This window comes from Platichthys flesus, chromosome 19 (assembly GCF_949316205.1).
Source record: "Platichthys flesus chromosome 19, fPlaFle2.1, whole genome shotgun sequence".
NCBI lineage: Eukaryota > Metazoa > Chordata > Actinopteri > Pleuronectiformes > Pleuronectidae > Platichthys > Platichthys flesus.
In genome coordinates this window covers 10,401,608-10,424,864 of record NC_084963.1, presented here as the reverse complement: position 1 = coordinate 10,424,864, position 23,257 = coordinate 10,401,608, and the positions used below count along the sequence as shown (strand labels likewise).

General features: G+C 42.1%; 1 protein-coding gene across 1 annotated transcript in view; it reads left to right on the top strand.

Moving 5' to 3' along the window:
- LOC133974919 (astrotactin-2-like) overlaps positions 1–23,257 on the top strand; it is a 249,798-nt gene that overhangs the window by 62,955 nt on the left and 163,586 nt on the right. The window contains exons 3-4 of the mRNA XM_062412735.1: positions 1,705–2,134; positions 20,519–20,671. Coding sequence (XP_062268719.1) covers positions 1,705–2,134; positions 20,519–20,671 — 583 coding nt within the window. The remainder of the gene's footprint in view (positions 1–1,704; positions 2,135–20,518; positions 20,672–23,257) is intronic.

Below are 23,257 nucleotides of genomic sequence, written 5' to 3'. Positions count from 1 at the left end.
CCTTGTGGTTTTTATTCATTATTCTGTCGTGATTCAGTTTGCGCTCCCCCGGCGGGGTTGCGTGCGCGGGTTGCGTGTGCGTGTGTGATTTTCGTGAATATAGCCACGTCTTTAAATATGCGCTGGCAGAAGTTGCTGACGCTGCGATTTCCGATTGACAGCCGCGGATGCATCGCTCCTAGGTTGCCACGTCTTCTCGGAATCGAATGCCCCGTCTCACCTATCGGACGCCGTTATGAAAAATCAAAGAATGAGTCATGCCTCCACCTTCTCTCCTCCCTTCTGTCTGGGCGCATGGATTCATTTCATCGTCCAGCCACAGCATGTATATGGCAGGGTGTTTGATGTTTCTGTTATGGTGACATATTGAATGAAATGGGATGCTCCTGGCTGAATTTACAGGACAGAGAGGAAGAGCTTGGAAAGGACAGAATGCAACATGTGTGTGTGTGTCTGTGTGTTTGTAAGTTATTGTATGTCTATCTTTGTGAGGACCAGTTTGAGTCTACATCCAATGCAGTGAGGACCTTTTTGCCGGCCCTCACTTTGTGATCTTCCTCTGATGGACTGTCTTCTGGTTAAGACTTGGTTTTAGGGTAAGGTTAGATTGAGGTTTAGGCTTAGGCATCTAATTTGGAGGGTAAGGGGCTAGGGAATGAATTATGCCAACGAGTGTCCTCACACTACAGATTGCCTTTACATTTGTGTGTGTTTGTGTTTGTGTGTGTAGAGGCAGCTCGATGCACCACTGTCCCTTCTATTGTCTGGGGAGTGTGCGCGTGATGTCAAATTATAGTGCGTCATCTTGGAGGTAATTTTTTTAGTTTGCACGTTCTGGTGTTGTTGCGTTAGATCACACAGTGCCACTGGTTTATCTTGCGTGCGTGTCTAAGTGAGCCCTGTATTCACATGCTGACCACGTGTGCGACTGCAGAAAGTGCACAAGGAGAAAACAAAGTGCTGATTTTGAGCACTACAAAAATGTAATGCCCTGCACAGCAGTTTTATTGTGCATGAGTGTATTTGCGTGTCCATATCCTTCCTACCTTCTAATTATTTGCTAAAGTCACCATTGTTACCGGCGTGCCCCGTTTCATTTATCTCTTTTGCAGAAGAGTTTTAAAACCTCATCACCTTTCCTTGTCTTTGTCTTTTTTGAGCCTTGAGAAATCCACACCAAAAAAAACGGATGACTCATCGTTCATAACACTGGTGCACGCTTGGATTATTTTGTGCATCAGACCTGTTAGTGTTTATCTCACCTCTAGAGATGGTTTGACATATGCTTGTTTCTGACTTCGCTCTGCAGTGTCTTGAGTTTGGCAAGTTATTGTCTCTTTTCTAAATTCTTATTTGCTGCATTTTGTGACCAACTCACTTGTTCTGTAGTTTTGGCACAAACCATTTGGTCTTTTGTTGCTTTAAAAACTCACACATTCAAGCGCTAATTGCCAGACCTCTTTAATAGCCAGCAAATGGTGCCAATCGTCATTCAGTCTCATATAATTGCCACTGGAGCAGTGATTGTAATTGTTCTTGTTAGAGGTAAAGCCCTCTTTGTATTATATTGTCTTATTGTCATGCGCCATGTGAAATGTAGTGATTAACAATTAAGTGTGATTATCGGAGTTGTTCTCCAGCTCTTCCCTCATGCTGCCTTTTCTATTTTTTTTTTTTTTTTTTTTTTGTGATTTCTCCATCCAGGGAGGCCTGATCGCGCTGCTGCTCCTGATCCTCCTCTTCACCCTCGTGCTGTACACCCGCCACCGCTGGTGCAAGCGCCGCCGCATCCCCCAGAAGAGCGCCAGCACCGAGGCCACTCACGAGATCCACTACATCCCCTCCGTCCTGCTCGGGCCGCAGGGCCGCGACAGCTACCGGGGCTCCCGGAGCGCCCACCAGCACGGCAGCTCCGTCATCGGCATGCCCATCCGCGAGACCCCCATCCTGGACGACTACGACTGCGACGAGGACGAGCAGGGAGGACACTCGCTGAACTCCACGCCGAACCAGCTCCACAACAAGCTGAGCGACGGGAAGCTGCAGGAGGACTACGGAGTGAACATTGGCCTCGGGGGACACACAGACACCATGTGCAAGGAGGACGGGTTCAAGCATAATTTTGACAAACGAGGTGGGTTAATCATCTGAATTCATTTCCCTTCGGAAAAAACAATTTGTTTTGATGGAAACTCAAACACCATATGCATACAGTGGGGATTAATTATACATATAGCAGTGAGATTAACTGCACGATGCTGGCTGTCTCTCTGTCATGCATGAGCTGCATAAAAACTCCCGATAATGGGAGTTGTCAGAGAAAAAATCTGTTGGGCTCTGTGGTGGTTCAACTGCTTTTGCATGCATGATTTGTACATCCGCCCGGGCGCTCGGTGCCAGCTCCCCAGATGGCCCGGCCTGGACAGTTCACTTTGGCTCTGCCCGGCCCACCCGTGTGTTCTCGGCTGCACAGCCAACCCGCTTACATTTTTGTCAGAAGTGAGCAGCTTCGCGTGACTCATGTCATCGCTTCACACTGATAACGATGAGAGCCCTGTTTTTCCGTGAGTCATCGGCGTCTAATGGACCGCTGAATATACTTTTATTAAGTGCGAACTTTTCTTCCATCTGAAGCCACACTCTGTCCCATCCACTGCCTCTTCACCGCTCTCCCGCTCAAACAGTAATGTAATGCTGTGCCGGGTAATTTAATGTAACATGTAAAGGTCAAGTGACCGGGGCCATCGGCCTAGGTGATTAGATGCTGAGAGGGTGTCAGTGGGCGCCCTGCTGAACCTTTTTGTTTTAAACATAGTCTGTAGTTTCCTCTTCAAGCAAGGGACAAAAAAATAAGACCAATATAAAACAAGCAAATATGCCCTCTCTGAAGATTTGATTTTGTTTTGAGGCATAGAGGCGTTCGGTGGTATCATATCCTGTTGAACCCGCGGTGCTCTTCTGCAAAGTTGGACTTGAATAATTGACGGCTGCTGACTGGGTTGGAAGTTGCCCTGGTTATTCATGTCATAGTGAATTATGCATTATGTTTGTGGAAAAGCCCTCATGCTCACATCGTATTTATCTCCCTAAATCACTGCACGTTCTCAAAGTGTTTGTGGCTGCATGTGTATCCTTCTAACTGAGAACAGATCAATGCTCTGATCAAGTTTCATTTTTACAACGGCAACCTTTACTCCACTTTGTGTTGAGTGCATTGTTGATTCATGTTTTAGATGAAGAGTGATGGTCTTTACTTGAACTGGAAATGTTTAAGCCTCAATGGGCAACAACCTATACTTCTTTTAGATGTTTTAAGCTGGGAAGATATTTTGGCTCATCTCTACAGTCACCTGCGTATGAATCCAGATAAATTCGAAAGCAGATGGCCGATGCATTTCTTTCTCTTCACACAGACTGTTTACCTGACCAAACCCTGGTCAGACGTGATTGGTCAAGCTAGAAACAGAAATCATAAGGTTTTGAACTCCGCCTACAGATTCTGCATATTCACATTCAGAATCTGTTTATAGAAACGACTCAGACCCCCAGCTATAGCCTATAACGAATCTAAAAAAAGCTACCTTAATTTAATTTCACGAAACAGTCTTCCTCATTTACACGCTCATGCTCACACCTTGGATTTTCTCACTCAGACATGCAAACAGATTCACTGCAGGTTCAAGCAGCATGAATAATCTCCACAGTTTGTGCAACTGCCTGCCTTACGCTCACTGATCCTACAGGTAAATTATAATTTTGTTGTGTTTTAGCAAACCCACAATTAACGAAAAACGTTTGATTTGTTGTCTTTCCATTACGATTAGAACATGACCAATATTGAATGGATCAGTGATGTTGAGAATCATTCAAACACATTTCGAAAGTGGAGACATTTTAAATGGACATACTTCACAGCATTTTTCATAAAGCTCTAGTGTTTATACCTGTTGATAAATGTTCATGACATTTTCACCTAGCTAAATTAAAACGAGGTGATTTCTTTTCAGAATTCAATGTAAATCAGGATCTAGTCTGCAACTTAAACAGTTTTTAATGCAGCCTGCAGAAAGGCTACCACCATCTAAGCTAATGGTGTTGCTAATAGCCGCGGTCATGGCTGCTCAGTGCTGCAAAAGACTCCTTCAGTGGGCAGAATGAGCTGCAGGCGACAGACTGAAGCAGAGTTTCTCTCTCGTATTTAAAGTTTTACTGTCAATGAATTCTGATCTTGAATCCTCTGCTGTGCTCTTTCGGAGAGCTCATTCTGGGTTCCAGCTTTATTCCTTAATATCCTCACAATTATCTTTAAGGTTAAACTTTATGCAGTGGAGGAAGTATGACGCCCAATTCAAGGTATCACAGCCGGACTCTTACTCTGTGGGAAAGTGGCTAATTAATGTGTCAACTGGTTTATTTTCCTTCCGAATAAAAAACAGTTCATGACACATCCGTCTATTTACCTCATAAACAGGGAACTATTCAAACAGCCCGGCACACACACACCATTTAATTGGATGCCGCTGCTCACCCATCTGTACTCTGCCTAAAGTGGTGGCATTTGAATAGGAGGCGATTAACTTCTGTCCCACTTGTCCAGTGCCTGGCATCCCGGACGTCTCCGAAATACCAGCCCGCCTTTATCTGTCTGTCCTTGCTGACAGATAACCTCATTCAGGCGAACTCAATGGTGTTATCCCCGGGGATTATGGATATGCCTCGCAGGGCGGTGCGTGGCATTGGCTTTGGTTACACGGACAACCAAACAAATGAGACCTGTCAATTTCATTATTTAGCTGGATTCCCACGGCTTTGGGGGATGCGCCGTGCAGCCCGGACACTGTAAATCAGCCTTGGAAGGAAAGGAGTTTTGTCCTGCGACGAGCATTCGGGGACTGCTTATCGCTATCAGACCGCCATCATCACGCCTACCTCTGCTTCTCAGTTTACGGCGCAGAGCAGCACACATCATCCCCCGCTGTTAAAGTACGTGTGTAGAGATCAAATCAAATCAAAGGGACGCCTCGATCACAGGTCCAAACCCTGTTATGAACCTGGGTGTGAAGCTGGAACCAGAGCGTGAAATATCTCTCGGCAACTTCCCGCACGTGGATGCTCCTGCATTACGTGTCCTAAGGCCTGTAAGAGTCGTTTAAGGCAGGGCAAGCGAATGAACGCTGAATATGCAGCACGAAGGTAGCCACCGTCTCATCAATAATTAAGTTCATTCTTTATGTCCTCGTGTCCCGCAGCTTTAAAACGTTTTGAAAATAAGGTGCTTTCTCTCCCCATAGACCTCGAGAAATGCACCCTTGCCTTTTATATGATCAAGATAACTGCAGTGTTCACCAGAGATCAGCCTGTTTTCAGATAGAACAAAATGCATTTTCCATACTCTCAAGTTGTGGAACAATTTTTATAGATGGATGGCAATGGAAATTGGTTTACAAGCTTCGCAGTCTTCACCACGTAGAGCTGTGCATATTCAAAAGATGCAATTGCACTTAATTTATAACTACAAATACAAGTGTTAATCATTTAATTATGTTTATTGTATTTATAAACGTTGGCCTACAAACCACAGACCAAATCGCTGTAGAGAACATTTTTGTGGAATGGAGCCACAGCAGCGGGGTCCAGAACTAATTGCAGTGGGTAATGTACAGCTATTGTCGCTAATGCTTTATTCGGGATGGTCAACAACAGCCTCCTTCTGGGATGAAATGACCTCTGGCATCAGGCTGGACGTGTTTGTGTGGAGGACAAAACGTGTTGTGGCAAAGCTGTCAACTATAAAAATAAAAAAGCCCATATCATATATTCCCCAGCTGCCATTCTGGTGACTGAATCCTGGCCGTACCAGTCGCTTAGATTTAGTTTCTTATTTCGAATTTGTTTGCTGCTCGTAGAGACCAAACAACCACATAGATATATATTTACAATCTTTGTACTGAGGCGTCCACAATGTGCGCAGAGATTGAGCCGAAAATTGCAATGACTCGATTCAGAGAATGTCGTTATTTTCTGTAGTGCAAGCAAACATAATACAAGAAGAACAACTCCTTAAGATATGATTGGAGTATCACTTCACACCACAGCTCTGCCAACACACTGCTGCTGAGGGTGTCCTTGGATTCTTGCATCCAATACCGATGGAGAATCATTTTCGTCAGCTCTGTTGAATCCATCCATGACAACTGACAATAATGTTTTTGCTGCTGCTGTTTGTTTCCCACTTAATTATAGCTCGTGATGGAAAAAGAGCAGGACACAAGGTCACAATCGCTTATTGAATTCAATGCTTTACTTAGTGAAAGAATAACATCAAGTTAAAGCTACGGAAATATAACTTAGCGCAATATTTTGCTATGGGCAGGAGGTCACTGCAGTTAGTTGGACTTTTAATATGAGCCAGCGAACATTGTTACAAACGTCATATCTAATCTAAGCCTCCATTCATTTCAGAGACAGTGAAGGACAAGCAGTTCTTAATATTTAGTTCAATTAACTTACCAAGGACTGAATGTGGACATTAATATGCGTATGTAAATGCATCCGACTGTAGTTAATTGAGGAAAAAAAATGTTCCTTCTGTAGTTTTTCAATAACATGAAGACGCCTTCCAGTGGTGCCTCTTATTCCTCTCAGTGAAATTATGTTGTTTGTACAGACTGCTGTACGCAATTACTGGGTATTTATTTCATATGGTTAACACAGATAAAGCCCCGGGCGCCACGTCTAGCCCGCAGAGAAACAGCCGTAAGACGCACAGATTTTACAACTCTGAAGAAATAAACTTGTAACTAAATATTGCATAAAAATAAACAAAAGAGAGGCATGGAGTTTGACAAAGATCCCCAGCCACTCCTGTGGATATTAAAACCTCCTCGCCCTCTGTGGAGCCACTCCCTAAAAGCGAAAAACAAAAAGCTCACTTTTCCCTCCAGACTCCTGCAACTACAGTGAATCAGCATATTGTTTGCTTCTCCCCCCCCCCCTCTTATTTTAGCAGAGGAGAAGGAACAATTGGGAAAGTGAAATTAGAAATTCAGTGTAAAAAGCAGAAAACCAATGATGTGGCCTGTCAGTCGTGATACTTTTTTTCTATCATCCGAGCCTTAATCAGGGCTCGTGGGGAGAGTGGGGCCACGGTGGGGATGAATCATCTGCCTACCAAGCTCTGTGTATGTGTTTGTTGTCAGGACTGTGTGGAAAGCCTGTCCATCAGGGTCAGGACTATTTTAGATATAAAGTGGTAATGGTCTCTATAGTGAAGTCCTCGAAATCTTTCAGTACGGGAGGTTTACTCACATGAGAAATGAACCGGCATCTAAAAGGAGAGGGGGGGCAGAGTCATTACCAAGCTTATCGAGTGTTTACCGAGCTCTAATTGAACTCAGGACAAGAGTAATAATCCAGTGTCAGGCTTGAGATCGCTAATGTGACATCATTGATGAGGAATAGCTGCCAGTTTGGCACATGCAAGACAGCTCAGGGTAATGTTATGCTTAATACCGAATCAGACTTGTCGCTCTAGCATTCCCCCCCCATGATAAATAGATGGCCCTTCATTACAAAGACTTCCCCGATCTTCCTTTGGCCCTATCCATGTGTGCTGTCAGTGACGGCAAGTAGGTGAGATGATTAAGATGATCAAACGACGCAGAACATGTGGACAAGTGGGCACCAATAGGAATGCATAGCCACGATTTAAGCTTGTGGGCTCTATTTTTAAATAATAAACCAATTCAATAAATCCAAACTACTTTTTTCTCCTTGCTTTTGTAAGCGATGCATCATAAAATGTCTCTGCTCTCTGCCCACCCTGGTGTTGAAACAGCCGGTGTCAGTTCCATCAATCACAGCCTTGGCAATCTCCAGTGCATTGTGTTTTTCGGGGGAAGTTTCAAAGGAGTACAAAATGAACAAACCCCTCCGTGCACACTACGGCAACTAATGACATAATTTAGAGCGGAGGATGTGAGTAAAATATGAGGCCGGTGGGAGGAACTAGCAGCCATCGAGTCCCCGGTATAGCAACTCGCTGAAAAATTAAGCTTCAGTCCTCTGACACTGTGCGGCCTTTGTCAAAGAAATAAAACCCAGGACATGCCTGTAGAAATGGGCTTGTACGAACCGGGGCCACGCTAGATCAATATATGTGGGTCGATTTTATACCAACTCATGAAGCATCTTTATGAGGCTGTTTTGAAATGTGGTTTGGCCTCAGCACCCACATGTTATGGTCAATATATCCCTCCGTCCTGCTGTACTCCCACCATTTTAAAGACTCTTCATTAAAATGATTATGCTCCTTATTTAAACTGCTCGCATAGACCGTGTCTTTAAACATTTAGTGCAGATATTTTATGTCAGAAGACAGGAGAATGTAAAAGAAAGCAGTAAAACATCGAGTAAAAACTGGCTAATATGCAGCACAACATCCTTTAATTTAATTGTTACTAAAACAGGATGATTTAATGTGTCATTTATTGTTTGTGTTTCACAAAAACTGAAGTAAACTCGAGCAGGATTTAATTCAGATATTTAATACAACAGTCCATTAACCCGCAAACGACTTTTGAACAGACCACGTTACACCATTATAAGTCTACAGGGCCACCAGACAGACGCCTCCATCCATAGACAACGTATAAGAGTATATAGCTTCCAGATGCTTCACTTTTTTTTTTTTGGTCATTTTCAGAAGATAAGCCGGTATTACCTGCTCAGTGTTTGTTTTGGTCAATATGCAATTCTTTGGGAAAAAATGCTGTTGCTCTCATCTCATTACATTAATCACACTGTTTCTGTGTGTGATGAATTATCTGGGTGGGTGATAAATTGGCACTGTAGCGTAATTATATTTGTATAATGTCTTTCCTGCTTCATTTCAGCTCCTACATGTGCCGGATATTCCTTAGCAGGACTGGAAATAATTAGTCATATTAATTGTCTGTCAGAAACTTTACATATTTTGCCACAACAACAGTCCTCAGTGTCTCAGTGTGCAATCACTGCGTAAAACTTTGAAGTGTCATAAAGTGCCAATTGCATTATAAAAGCAAATTGCAGACATAAATTCAATGAAACTTGTAAAAATGTAATAATTATGTGACATGAAGAAATGATGAAAAGGTAGAAGTTTAGTTATGATTCTACTTTTTTAGTAGGGCTCTGCCGGAATATCTTGAGCAGTTTATATGGATTATTGCATATATCATTCAATGTATTTAGTAATAATACCGTATGAGTATTTATTTCATAAGGATGTATTAACCATATGTCATATGTTTGTTTTCCATTTAGCGAGGGAAAGTAATAGCCCTGTTCCAATTTTTGAATGTAAATGGTAAATCAAAGGGGATCCAAAATAGACACCTGTGGTACCCCACTAAACTGAGAAGCATATTATTATATCTAAGTCTTACAGAAAATATATTTAAATAGTGATGGCTAAAATCAGTACATCACTGTTGACCATAGCTCGATCAGTCAGTCAACGATTTCATTGGTCTGTATGACGAACACACGTAAACACACAACTTATTTACAATTCTTAGATGGCATGACAACTGGTCTGAAAATAAATAATTATGGCTAGAAAATCTGTACCAACCACCATCTATAGTTCTGCTTTTCAAAACCTAGTGGTTATACAGTTAAAAGGACATGCGGAAATTTTGCCACAGTGCACTCCAGGGTTGACAGAACACTTTCACTGAAATGGGTTAATGTTGAAAGGGTCCAGATCAAGCTCCGGGCCGTATTTTAACAATTTTAATCTCTTTATCTGAAGCGCACAGGATGTGTGCCCAAATCCACTTCTGCTAGATAAACAGCAGAGAGAAGGGCCACTGGGCTGACACATGGTTTAAAAGGGATGTACTTAGTCTCTCAATTAACAATGGGTGTGTTTTGGGCATTACAGGCAATAAATCAATGAGGGGGCCATCCCACATTCTCAGTATTATTCACATGAACCTGCCCATAACTGGGCTGCTATTATAAAGGTGAATTTGCCGGATAGTGGAAACAATGCTTCTTGGCTGAGGTACGACCCCCTTGTTAGTCTGAAACAAAAAAAACAAAACACTCGCTCTTTTCCCCACCTTGTGCTGGTTGTAAAATAAGACCCTTGAACTGCTTCTGAATATCCCCTTGTCTTTTTTCCTAAAAGTAAAGTAGAAATTACATCTCTCTTGGGTGTATTCGACTGGCTGCCAAGTCGGGGAATTGAACAGGGTTAATCATTTCAAAACTCTTTCTGGGATTCTGAACTTGTTTTGCAATCTAATTTGAGAATAAGGTGTTTGCTGCTTCTTTGGTTGTTTGCTGATTGCCATCAAATTAGAGCCAGGGGAGAAAGTGTTTATCAGTCGTATGACTCTGCTTCCTTCCTGCAGTGTCTCTTTAGAGGTTCCTTAACTTGTCTACCAAGGCCGAGAGGGTTTTAACTTTTTATATCTGACTTGAGCTATAGAATATGAAATGTTGGTGGAAGAGCTATTAATGACTCTGACAAGCTCATCTACGTTGAGCCCGTTTTGTTTGATGATATTAGAAAAATATGGTTTGAGGTGGAAAAATCCTGACAGATGCGTTAAACAGAGAATGTACGACTGCATGGGAGCAAGAGTGAATCAGTGTTTGTGGTCATTGGGTCAGGGAAGAGGAGTAACCCGGAAAAGCTATGCTCTGTGATCTGAGTTGGTGAAATCAACTTCCAAGTTCACATAATCCACACAGGAACCACGGGAGAGCACAACAAAAAAAACAGGGTCCCCGAGATGTGCTTTGCGCTTTAACAGTTGGTTACAATCTTCACAGCACATGTGGTGCCACAAGTAAAGATAAATCAAAGAATGTCTCCCTCAACGCCCCTGCAGGGAAAATGGGGGAAGACACCATTGATGCTGCTGCTGTGGAGGATGGTTTTCAGTCAGGAATCAGCTCCAGTCTGTTGTGCCCAGTTCGGTCACCTTGCCTAAGATGTCCAAAGTCCCATGCAGCTGCTCGGTGTCATACGGTGAAGGGTTCCCCATAAGCCTGGCTGGATTTTTTTTGTGGCGGTCCTATTAGGTCAGCGGCCCTGGGGATCAGCCGTGTGAAAATGTGTGGGGAAGGTGGCTCAACAAAGAATAGGAAAACAATCTCCTCAGGTCTGACCATCGGTGAGGAGCTTGTGAAAGACCCCTGCCACGGCTGAGGAAAACTTTCAAATCCGATCTCGTCCCCAGCGAAGCAGGTGGTGTGACTCCTCAGCCAGGAGGCATAAGCTTGGTGCCTTTGTCAGTGTGTGATCAAAAGGCAATATAGCACTGTGTCTGTTCCCAACTGAGAGCAAGAAGCAGGCGGAGGAGATGCCTACATACGCATCAGCAGCTTCTCTAAATCTTTACCAACATGCCTAAGAAACACCACCCGGCTTCAGTATCAGAAGTTCTCCCTTTTTGGCAGGTTGCCGGGTCAAATTGGTTTTTAACCAGCTTAGCGGTGCCTTGTTTTCAAAGAAGAGTGAAAAAGACGCTGCTGGGAGAGAGCAAGCTTTTTCATTTCTTCTTATTTGGCTTCCTGTCCCTTTTCTCAGCGTTCTTCAGGTTATGCATTGGTGAGCTGGAGCAATGTCTTCACTCGCTTTTGATTCAGCCTGACATCTTTGCTCCCTGAGCCTTTCAAGATTGCTCTGGACCAAATAAAACCCACCTCATTCATATATTTTTAAGAGATCTTATTAAAATGGCTTGTGCGTTGCATTTTCATTTTTTTTTTTTCATCTTTGTTGAAAAGATTCTAATTGACAGACTTTTGAATAGTTCTTATGTTTATCAACCACCTTCAGCTACCTCTCCTTGTGAAGAATATTAATGAGAGGGGTTTACGGTGGGTGTTTCCAGGTGGTTCCTGTTAGGAATAGGCTGCAGGGCACTATGCCATTGTTAATTATGAAACATTTACACACAGAATAATTTACAAATGCATTTTAGAGTCTCCGTCTTGCACATTGTCACATTGGAAAAAAATGCTTTTACTCTTTGCTTTTTTTGTTGGAGCTTGTTCTCAAATCTCACGACCCGGGCTAATTCCTGGTCGTCACTCAGAAGCTTCAGCCTGTCGGGAGCTGTTACAGGTCAATGCTCTGCGTGTGACGTTCAAGTGGCCCAGGCATGGGGAGACGCATCCATATTTTATTCTGGCCCATGGCAAGAGCCGCGCTATACATAGCCAGTTTATTCTTGCTCCTCTGGAAACAGGAGAGGCCTTAAAATATACAAGTAGACGCAAAGGGTAGCAGGAAGGAAACATGGGATCTTATATGCTTTGCAGTTGCTGGGAATGACGAGGGATGAGTCGGTAAATGTTCCATTAATGCAAAGAAAAGAGAAGGGGGTGTGGTTTGGATTTTGGCGAGGAGAGTTGATGTCTGATAGTCTTTTCAATTCTCAGTATATTTTATGTATTTGTTCTTTTTGTCCCGTCTTGACAGTCACAATAGCAGAAGAAAAGCTGTTCCATTCCTTGATATAATACAAAATTAAAAAAGTGACACTTGGGCTATCTCCCATTTCAGGGTCTCCTTCATAACTCTCCAATCAATCACAGTCTGGTCTTGTTTGTGAGCCTGGGAATGCGTCTAACATTCCCCACCTGGATTAGTAGATATCCAGCTGTGGATTTAAGTAAAGGGTCCATGTTCCTGTCATGTAACCAACATTTTTGTATATATTTTCACAGATATGAGGTCATTTTGTTACACTTTTTCCTCTCGTAAGCATAATGTTATAATTTTACATTGGACGAGAAAAGCAGATTTTTCGGATAAATATAATGTTATTTTATTGCAATTTTTCAGAGTCCTTCCCCTTCAGTATAAACCTGCATTCATCGATGTATATATTCACCCCTTTTTATTGTGTCGTCTCTTCATCATACTTTATGTTCACATACATTCATTCTTGCACTTCTTCTTCTGCGACAACTTTCTCCTCATTATTATTCCCCAATCCATCTTCCTTTCATATTTTCATATATTCACATTTTCTCCCAACTTTGATTTGCATCTCACTCCTTCCATCATCTCCTTTGTCTTGCCTCCAACACCCTGCTGCATCCATTGTCTGCCCTTCTCCTGCTCACTCTCCTCTCAGCCTCTACCTCTTTGGGTACCTCAGCCACTCTCCATTCACGTCTGGATCCCTTGTTTTCTCTGACACTTTTGTCTTTTCCTGTGTATCTGTCTAACCTCTTACTCTCCTCTCATGTACCTGTCCCACTTCCAGAGGCAGTGCTGTCAAAGCTTTCCCAGAATGCCTTGCTGGGCCGCTGCTATTGGAACATTGGCACATTTAATAAATCACACAGGGAATCAGAGCTGGAGTGAATTCCCTCTTCCTCTTGATTTATCTCATCTGCTCGCCACATTAATTTGCTCCCCAAGCTGTGAAGGAATAGAGAGAAAACCATGGGAATATAGATGTACAGTATATAGAGTAAGTGTGCATATGTGCCTTTATGCATGTGGGTGTATGATGGCATGCGTTGAAAAAATACAAGAGAAGTGAGCAATAAAAGGAAATGTAATAAAACATTGAAATTATCTGCAATTTAATTTCTCAGGCTCTCACTTCCTTTTCCGCTTGCAGACCAAATTAAAACAGCAGGGGTTTGTAGGGTCCAACGATCTTAACAAAAATGTCCCTATCATTTCTCTTGTGGCTACGTCCACCTCTATGAATATGAATGGTGTTGTGCAACCATGCGGGAAAGCTAAGAATAGGAAGAAATCCGTCGCTGACTCACAGATGTTAAAAGATGCATGTGTTGGAGTGTAGCATTAAATCACAGCATTTGTTTCTGTTAAAAGCATGTGTCATTTCATTTAGTCACTGGTGTCCCACCTGGTTTTTACTGGGTGTTGCCAAAACATGCCTAATGATGTAAAACTGTAAATAGGATACACTGACAGCTAGGCCTTGACAATAATACATTTTATAGTTAAGGTGTTAACTATAATTATTGATTACATTACATTTTTGACACATTTCACACACAGTTCATTCTTCATTCATGGGGACATTAAGAAGCTGCGTGTGGATACAAAACAAATAGGGTTCATCCCCTGGGGACCATTGATGTCTTTTTAAAATGGTATTGTGCTGTTGTTTGGAAGTTGAACACAGGAACAGTGTTGTTGTTTTCCTGGAGAGGAAATGCTGCTTACTAGAATCACCTTGTAATGCAGTGATGGCTACGAGAGTGTAAACTCATATTTGGCTGAATGGAAAGGCCACTTTAAATGTAGTTGCAACATTCGCCGGCTCCGAATCAACATCCAGTCCGGGTGGCTGTGCCTCGGGGGGGTAGACAGGCTTGTCCTTAAACCAGAAGGTCGTTGGCTACAAGTCAGTGCAATGACTTCCAGCTTGCAGAAGTCTTCCCGGTCCGCATGCCGAAGTGTCCTTGGGCAAGATACTGAAACACAATTTGTCCCTTATGGCTGTGCCGGTCCCAAAGAGGAAGTGCTACACATAGATGCACTGTATGAACGTGTGTGTGAATATGTGAATGGCAGAAACTGTCCTGTAAAGTGCTTTGAGTGTGCATCAAAAATCGAAGAAAACAATATAGATATAGACCATTCACAACCCAGTTCCTTAAATCAGATGTTTGAGCATGAGCCGTCGTTTTGATAAAGAATGGGTTCTACACAGTCTGCTACCAAAGGTACTATACAGGTGAAATCACAGCTCCATAATCCGTCTCCCAAACTGCATTTCTATACCTGCCTCAGGACACAGGGCATTACGGAAGAGCCTGGACATGGTTCCCTGTGTCTCGCCAGCTTCCACCAGAGAGGAGAAATGTCTCATTGAGCCCAAGAGGAATAAGGGTCAAGCACTATTTGTGGACAGAGAGTCATGGTCAAAGGTTCCACTTTCTGACAGACAGTAATTCCCTTCGGCTGTATCAGCGAATTGGTGCAAGCCTAGTCTTGATCATTTAGCTTTTTGGAGTAGCAAGGGCTTCACAGTATTTTTTTTTTATTTTTTTTTTTCCTGACGGATCAACTGCTGCCCTTCCTACTGCTGGGTATCGCTTTCTGTGAAGGCACAGGCATTATTATATCAGATTCTGTCATGATATACAGCATCTGTCTCTCTTTGGAAGCACGTTTTCTGTATAGTGCCGAACTCCCAGTGACTTTGTGCTCAAGTTATTATTGCTGTTATTCTTGTTAATTCATTCACATTAAAATCAATCAAATGCCAACTTTTTAATTAACCGTGACAAGTTTGACTACATGATACTATATTCTTCTTCTCACCTATCTGCGTTGTCTTCCTGTCATTGTTCATTAAGTATCAACCCATCAAATTAAAAAAACAGATGATGTCATAATTGACAGGGCCTCTTGCTACACGTTCACAGGAGAGATTAATGTCGGCGTTTCAGGAGACACAAATAATTAAAGAGATAGAGTTCATTCACTGCATTAAGCTCAGTGATGGGAGCAGTGGAGAATTCGAACAATGCAGATATACTTTGGTACTCAGTTGTGGATGGCTGTGACAAACCTCTAATTGGGTTCAGCCACTGAAGTAGAAAAGCATTAGTTGATATTTTGAGGTGAGCCGGTTAGATAAGAATTGAGATGATATATATATATATATATATATATACACATATACAACACATTTATACCCTTACTTGCCTGTTTTGGTTGTGCATGTGTGCGTACATTATAACCAGCAGAAGGTGAGTGCAGCTGAACAGCAGAAAACTGCGCTCGGCTTCTCTTCCTGTTCTGGGCACTGTGAGACCACCTGGAACAGGTTGACTGAGGCAACATGCTGTTGACATCCGCTGCACATGAGACACTGTTAACACACACTCAGCAGCAGCGATAAGGGAGTACGCGGAGATGAAAAGGAGAAAAGAAAGGCACCAGAGCTTTGGCTGACATTGAACTCGAAATGAGAATCCAGTGTGGACCTGGAGTCTTGGGAAACACACGTCAGAATAAAATATATCGGGAGCCGCTTCTGGCACCGAGGAGGAACGGGGAATAACAACAAAGTAGTGAGGCATTCACAGGAGAGAGAACACTGGAGAAAAAACATTTTTTTGTTCTTATGGTTGATGTGTGATGACATGGATGGCCTTCCTAAAGCTAATCAAGTGAAATGATTGCTCTGCATATATAAATATGAATAACCAGGAGAACTACAGGAACGTGTCCGTCACTATTTAAAGGGGGCAAGTATCTGTTTGTGGGGAAGACGAAGATAAAAACACGCAAAGCTGAACGGAAAGGTTGCGACAACCTTTACCGACAAATCACATTTCTTTCAAGGCGACTTTGGCTTCTGTCCGGCCGCGCATCTCCTCCTTCTTCCAAGTGGAACAAAGACAGGGAGATTAAGGGAGCTCCAAGAGGACATGAAAAATGTATATGGAAGCAGTTGGCCTCAAACACGCTGTCAGCGACTCTATCTACTCCCGGCAGGTCAAAGCTTAAGTGCACAGCGCCCGGTCTGTCTTGTATGTCCGCTAACTCCGAGCTCCTGAATTAGCCTAAAACCGCCATAAATGCCAACAGAAAATGGAACGCACCGTTTTTTGGAGTACCTCTGGTTTCTTTCAACTTTGATTTCAAAGTCACTGTGTTAGTGTGTCGCAGTTCTGCCTTTCATGCAGGCAAATGCCCTGAACATTCAGGTGAGGCGTCTGGGTAGAACAGGCAGGAGGCAGGATGTAATTAAATCTTATTTTGTTAACAGCACATCAACACCAGCATCTGTCTTTATCCCTATCTTTGTCTGTGGCTTTTACGTGTCGGTCACTTTTTATCAGATATTTGTGTCTATTCGTTTTTTGCCCTTTATCGTCTGTCATGGCTAATGGAGGTCATCAACGTGCCCACTCGGTTCCTATGCATTTTTTGAACATTTTTCTGCCGTACTCGTCCATGGGCTCAGTCTGACACTTTAAAGGAGGACTGTCAGAAAAAGTTTGAGAAATGTTCAGTTCTAGGAGCAAATGGCTCAGTCGTTTGGGTTCTTACATACAGGCCCAGACTTCAGTGCATGTCTGAAAGCACCTTTTTAAAGAAATTAAAGTCACTTCCACTGTGCATGATGGAGAAAACTCCACCACTATATAGACCCTTAAAACTTTATTTCCCCCCCTAGGATATTCACATTACATTGAAGTCCATGAATAGATGAGGAAAGAAGACATATTTTAACAACTAGATGAACAATTTAAGAGAAACTTCTCCTGGGCCTGAATGTCAAAGCCGGGACATTTACTCCTTTTTGAATGTATTGAAGTTCCAAACTGTCAAAGTACAATACATTCTGGGTCAGAACATTTCCTGCTGCAGCTTAACACTGACAACTCAACACTTTATTATCTTTGACTTTCACTCTGGCTGTGACCACATGCCTTTCACCTAGCTTGTGTAACAGTCCTCTAAATGTTACATTTAAAGATCTGTTAAAGGTGCGTCCATGACATTGTCCTGTTTTTTTCTGCACAGTTTTAAACATCTGATTCCCAGTGAACCGCAACAGAGCTTTTACAATAGCCTTGTGCCAAGTGGAGAATACAGTTGCATGTGTACAATGATGTGTGTATTGTTCACAGAGGAGAGCGCTACCTTCTTGCATCACTGTGCACGATTCCGCGCACTCATGTGGGACTTACACTGGTGTGAAAAACAGAGTCGGGCTCGGTTGGTTTGAAGGAAAATGGGAAATCCGTTGGAACCCTGTGCCGGAAAATCCAAGAAACTTAGTAGTTTCTGTGTTGGAGAAAAAGGGAAGCAAAGGAGGAAAGAGGAGCAGACTCAACTCACAGCCAAGAGTTGGTGTACAAGCACTTTTGCGAGAGCATCGCCAGAAGCGTCTGCTACAATAGCTGTTTCAGCATCAAAGCCAGTGTGAGGCTTGTGGTGTTTTAGTCAGAAACACTCTTGTTATTTTTCATTGTACTCTTAACGATGAATACAATTGACCTCAACACGATAGCAGTGTTCCAAGTAGTTTCCCCGACCAGCAGGAACGCCTTCGCCCATTAAACAGGGCAGACAATATAGGAAAAAAAGTGCCGTACACTGTGTGTTTATTGTTACATCCATCTGAGCATATGGCAACATAGTAAAGGAATAAATAATCCGTTGGTGTATATAAAGTTCTTGTTTGCGGTTAGTCATAAAGTGTAGCCTGCTGTCTTGTAAACATCGAGGTTATTCACGAAAGCAGCTGAAAGCAGTGAGCGATATAGCGTGAGCCATGTATGACTGAAGGTCAAGGTGGTGAGCAGCTGCATTGTGGGTAAGCAGCAGTGCATACATACTGGACATACTTTATACACAAAGCACACAGATAAGTTTGTGAAATTCATTTCAGCCTGAAACATTATATGGATTAAATGATTAATTCAACATTTTTTCAATAAACAGATCTTAAAGACTTAAAAAGTTTCTCCAGAAGTGTGTTGCTAGGTAACAGTTTAGCTCCAGGTTTAATATCCTCCAGCCAAATTAACACACCGGGCAACAGGAAATTAAACTGGAAATTAAACTGGGAACATTTAAAACGGTAGCCATTATGGGTTATGTAGCAATGTGTGCATTGTAAATTCCAGGTTACCTTCTAACTCCGATTCCAGATGTTTACTCAAAGATTAAAAAAAATAAAAATATCAAACACGAGTGTAAACCCTCTCTCAAACCTTGTGCCTTGAAATCAGCAGGTGAAGTATCATGCCCAAAGGATGAAGCTCAAATATAAAGAGTATAACCATTTCATTGAAACAATTGCTCTCTGCTCTCGGGTCTAACTCACAGCAATTACCCCCCATCCTGGGCCACTGCTACTTTCACTGCATTACCTGCTCTCTTCTGACTGTAAAGCTTTCCGCAGAGTTGATGCTGTTCGTGTTTGCCCGGTAGGCCGTGTAGTCCAAGTGCTCGTCTGCGCTCAACCTCCATTTAACGTTTCCGACGCCTTGTGGGAACCTTAGATCAATTTAAATAGTGATAACAATGATCATTTTAACACTCTGTTCAAATGAATCCAGAAGGCATCCTGCCCTCTGACTACGGGGACGATTAGAGAACTCAATGTAACGCGATGCAAACACTAAACAAAAGGAACTTTGCATTGTGTTCTGTTCCCTGCTAATTGTGTGCTAATTGTGTGTTAATTGTGCGTGTGCCGCTTCTTTACCATTAGTCTAATTGCTCTGCTGTTTAAGATATATGGATGATTCCTTTACATCCAAACTCAAAGGAGGAAGCTTATCACAGCTAAACCTTACAACTCTATTTATTATAACCCCATCAAAGCGTCAAGCAACGCTATGCAAATATACCTAATAGCAACTAATCTAAATATAATGGATAATATAAAACATTTGCCTGTTTGATGAACCGTACCTATAGTACAGTGAGTTGAGTTTTCCATAAATAAATCCAAACACACGTGTGCTGCTGGGACACTGTTTCTTTTGAAGCCGCCTGCAACACCTCTGTTATTGTTAGCTTTGCTCGTGCAAGATCAAAAACAGTGTGACTACTTCTGCCTCTTCACTTTCACATCCTCCTCTTCATCTCCCTCCTCCTGCACTCCTGCACGCTCATTGTCATGCATGATAAGTCTCTGCTGAGCACAACGCTTCACCATTACTCATGGAAGGAGTGCACCTAGAAGCCAGACTGACACATCAAAAGATGCGGATGATAGGTGGGCGCAGTAGTATTTTGGGTGATGAATGGCCCCCAGCGTTTGGAGAGGGCTATTTTCAATGTTTTCTTTGGTTTTGGGGCTATAGTTATCCAACCTTGCACAACTTCTACTGTGGCCACCGTGCAGGAAACCTTGCAGATGGACTGAGGATGTCACCATGCCAATGGAACTGAATGAATACTTCCATATCCGGTTGATATCATGGTCTATCGTTTTTTTGTGTAGGACACAATACGTTTCCACTTATAATATAGAGTCCCTTTGCTAGCACACATGACTAGATGGGTCATAGCAATTGTGTATCCTTCCCTTTTGTAATAAGGAAGAGAAGCAAACCCCCCTCTGTCATCTCTCCCTTCTTTCCCCATCGCCACTTGTTTTGGAGTCATCCATCAGGAAGAGTGAGGCTGAGCCATCAAGGGAAGCGCTGGCAGGATCCCTGTAGAGCTGAGGCAATATTGAATTGATGGAATCATTTAAAGGCCTGAAAAGAAAAATAGAATAAAAGGGGAAAAAACGTGGTGCTGCAGCTCTACAGTGTCTAAATAGGACAACCCGGTGTCTCATGCTCCAAATAATCTCTTATCTTTCTGAAAAATATTTAAAAATATATAAACCGAGCTGTTTTGGGTTCATGACTTCATATATTTCTGTTGTTTGTGTGTTTTTCGCTCTATCTGGAGTGTCAGTCAGTCTTTGCGAGATGGTTTTCAGTTTAAAGCCTCGTGACATGCCTGCCACTTTCACTCTGCATCTCTTCTTCTCAGCCATCGACCCAAACACCGAGTCAGTGGAGGATTTGATGCAGAGGTTCCAGGACAGTTTCCGTGTTCCCAACACGCCAACAGATATGTCCCACTACCAGCATGTCATGCACAGCTCGTCAACGGGCCGCCGGAGGGCCCCCAGCAACACCAGGGGTAGGACACTAACTCTTTAAGAAAGTTGACAGTTTTGCTGTCAGAATGTTACAGCCCTTGCATGAAAGCTCCATTTGCAATGTTTGGATGTTCACTTTCATATTACGATTTATACAGTGAAATACGTGCTTTTCATTTTTTTTATTTTTTTTTTGTATTTTGATTATATGTTTGAGCTTTCTCCACTCTGCTTTTTTTTCCGTGATGCGTACAAATACATGTCGATTTGCTTCCCCCACTCAAACACTTGAGCAGCCATTTAAGCCACATTTGTGGTTGACAGGCTTTTAGGATGTCACAGTTTGAAAATCACTTTGTAACTGCCTTTTCATATATCACCAAATGGCCCATTATTTACTCCGATGCTAGTTTTCCTCAGATGTTTTTAGATTGTCAATGCTTAAAAAAACTGTACAGGCAGCAATGAGGTTAGTTTCCCTGAAAAAAGCCTTCACCTAGGTTTTCACAGTCCGTGTGCAATTATGTAGATAGGTGACCTCTAGTGGGTGTAGTAATGATGACGGGAAGATTGACAAACAACCTATATGGTCATTTTGATTTTCGTTGTTTGTAGAGTTCGATTTTTATTGCTTCTGATGCATTATTTTCAACAGGAGCTATAATAAAATTCCATGTATAAGCAATTTAAGGGTTAGTTAAAGTGAATTTGACTTGGATTCACAATTCCATAGACAGGTTTGAATTTATGATCCATAGCTGACTCTAATATCCACCAAACTGTTATAAAGATTATTCATTTAATCATGACTACACATTTTTAATTTGTTACAATATTTTTTGTGATAAACAATTTTAAAATAACACTTCAATTAGAGTAAAAAGGGACTCCTGTCAAAGTCAAACTGCATTTAAACGTTTTCTGTTTTATTGTTTGTAGTCATTTCTTATTAATGTCATGAAAGCTGTTTAAGCATCGGTAAATTACAACATTTCTTTAAGATAATCATTTGATTAATTTAGAGAAGATGCAAACACACATTCTTTGTCATATCAGATTGAGAAAGTTGGCCCTTTAAATGTGATATGACATTTACAATTCTGACTTTAGCTATTTACTGCTTACAGATATCATAGTTTGTTTATTTTCAGGATTCCTATCTGTTCACTGCGTTGGCTTTCTCTTTAGTCGTATACCAAAGGGAAGTACAGTTTCACACTCCTGAAAAACAATGCACGCTGCAGAGCTGAGATGTGACACCACAGCAATAAATTCAGCTCATTACCAGCAATGCTTCCAGCTATTTTAATCAGACGTGTTGTAAAAACACAGTCTGTGTCACTGGTCGTATCGTTATGACCAGTGACAAATTAACTTTGCAAATAAGACATAAACCATTATGAGTTTACCTACCCTTGACATAATTACTTAAGAGTATTTTGATCACTGTCGTCTACACTACCGTCGATGCTAAATACTACACTAAGTACTTCTGCATACTGTGTTTGTGTCCTATTAATCTTTCCAGTTACATAGCCATCAGTTGATATTTTTCGTTCTCCAGACACTGGGGTATTCTTACCTTGTTTGCTATTTGACAGGTATCTTGTTTCAGTTGTAATAGAGTCTTCTTTTGAAACTCAATAATTAAGGGTAATAATTTGTTCCCAGTGCAAAATCCTAGGCCAACAAGACAACGTAACAAATGGACAAATACTGAAACTGGGGAGTAAACCCTTCTAGTTGAAGTTTGGTCAAAGGAAAGTTTGGAAAAATTGGTCGGACCCAGAAGGTGCGTGCGGTGAATAACTGCACTATCCAATTAAATTCAAGTTCCCCAGGCATTTGCAAAAAGAGAGTTTTCTTCTTTCTCTCTTTGTTTCTTTGTCGTGTTGCTCATATTTGCAGACATGTCAATGTTTGCCGTGTCCCTATTGGTAAGGTTGTCTTCCTTATTTCGCCCGGTAATTAACTTTGGCAGCGTCAAGTATACTATCACAAAATGAGCGGTGGGCCATGTTACCGACAGCAGTGATAGTGTGTGTGACAGGGATCCACACCATGCAGGTCTAACCAAGCGAGATGGGCAGGTGGTGTGGGAAACACCATCTGTGTGCTTTACAAGAAGTGACAGTGACAGGAAGTGCTTAGGCCCTAGCTGCTGAAATGAATGTCACTGACAAGACATACAGGGAGAGGTCATAATAAATGTCAATGTCAATTTTATTTATATAGCACATTTAAAAACCACTTGGTTCACAAAGTCCAAGGTACAACAGGCAATACATCAGAATACAAGTAGTACAATTAAGGTAAAAGAAAGTAGAATAAGTTAAATTCAAATACTATTAAATATTAAGTAAGGAAAGGCTTGAACGCCACTGGTTCTGAGCCTCGTGACTGGAAAAAATCCAGTCACATCTCACAACCCAATCCCTGTATCCAAATTCTACCAGAGCTGAGGGAGTAAGCTGAGATAATGATGTCGCCTGCCCGGGTCAACTGCTGATGATGCTTACACGTGAACGCAAAAAACGTGGAGGTAATGAATCAGTATAGAGAAAACACAAAGCAAGGTAGAGGAGAGGGAAGTTATTGTCCTTGACATCCGAGTAGGAGGAGAAACG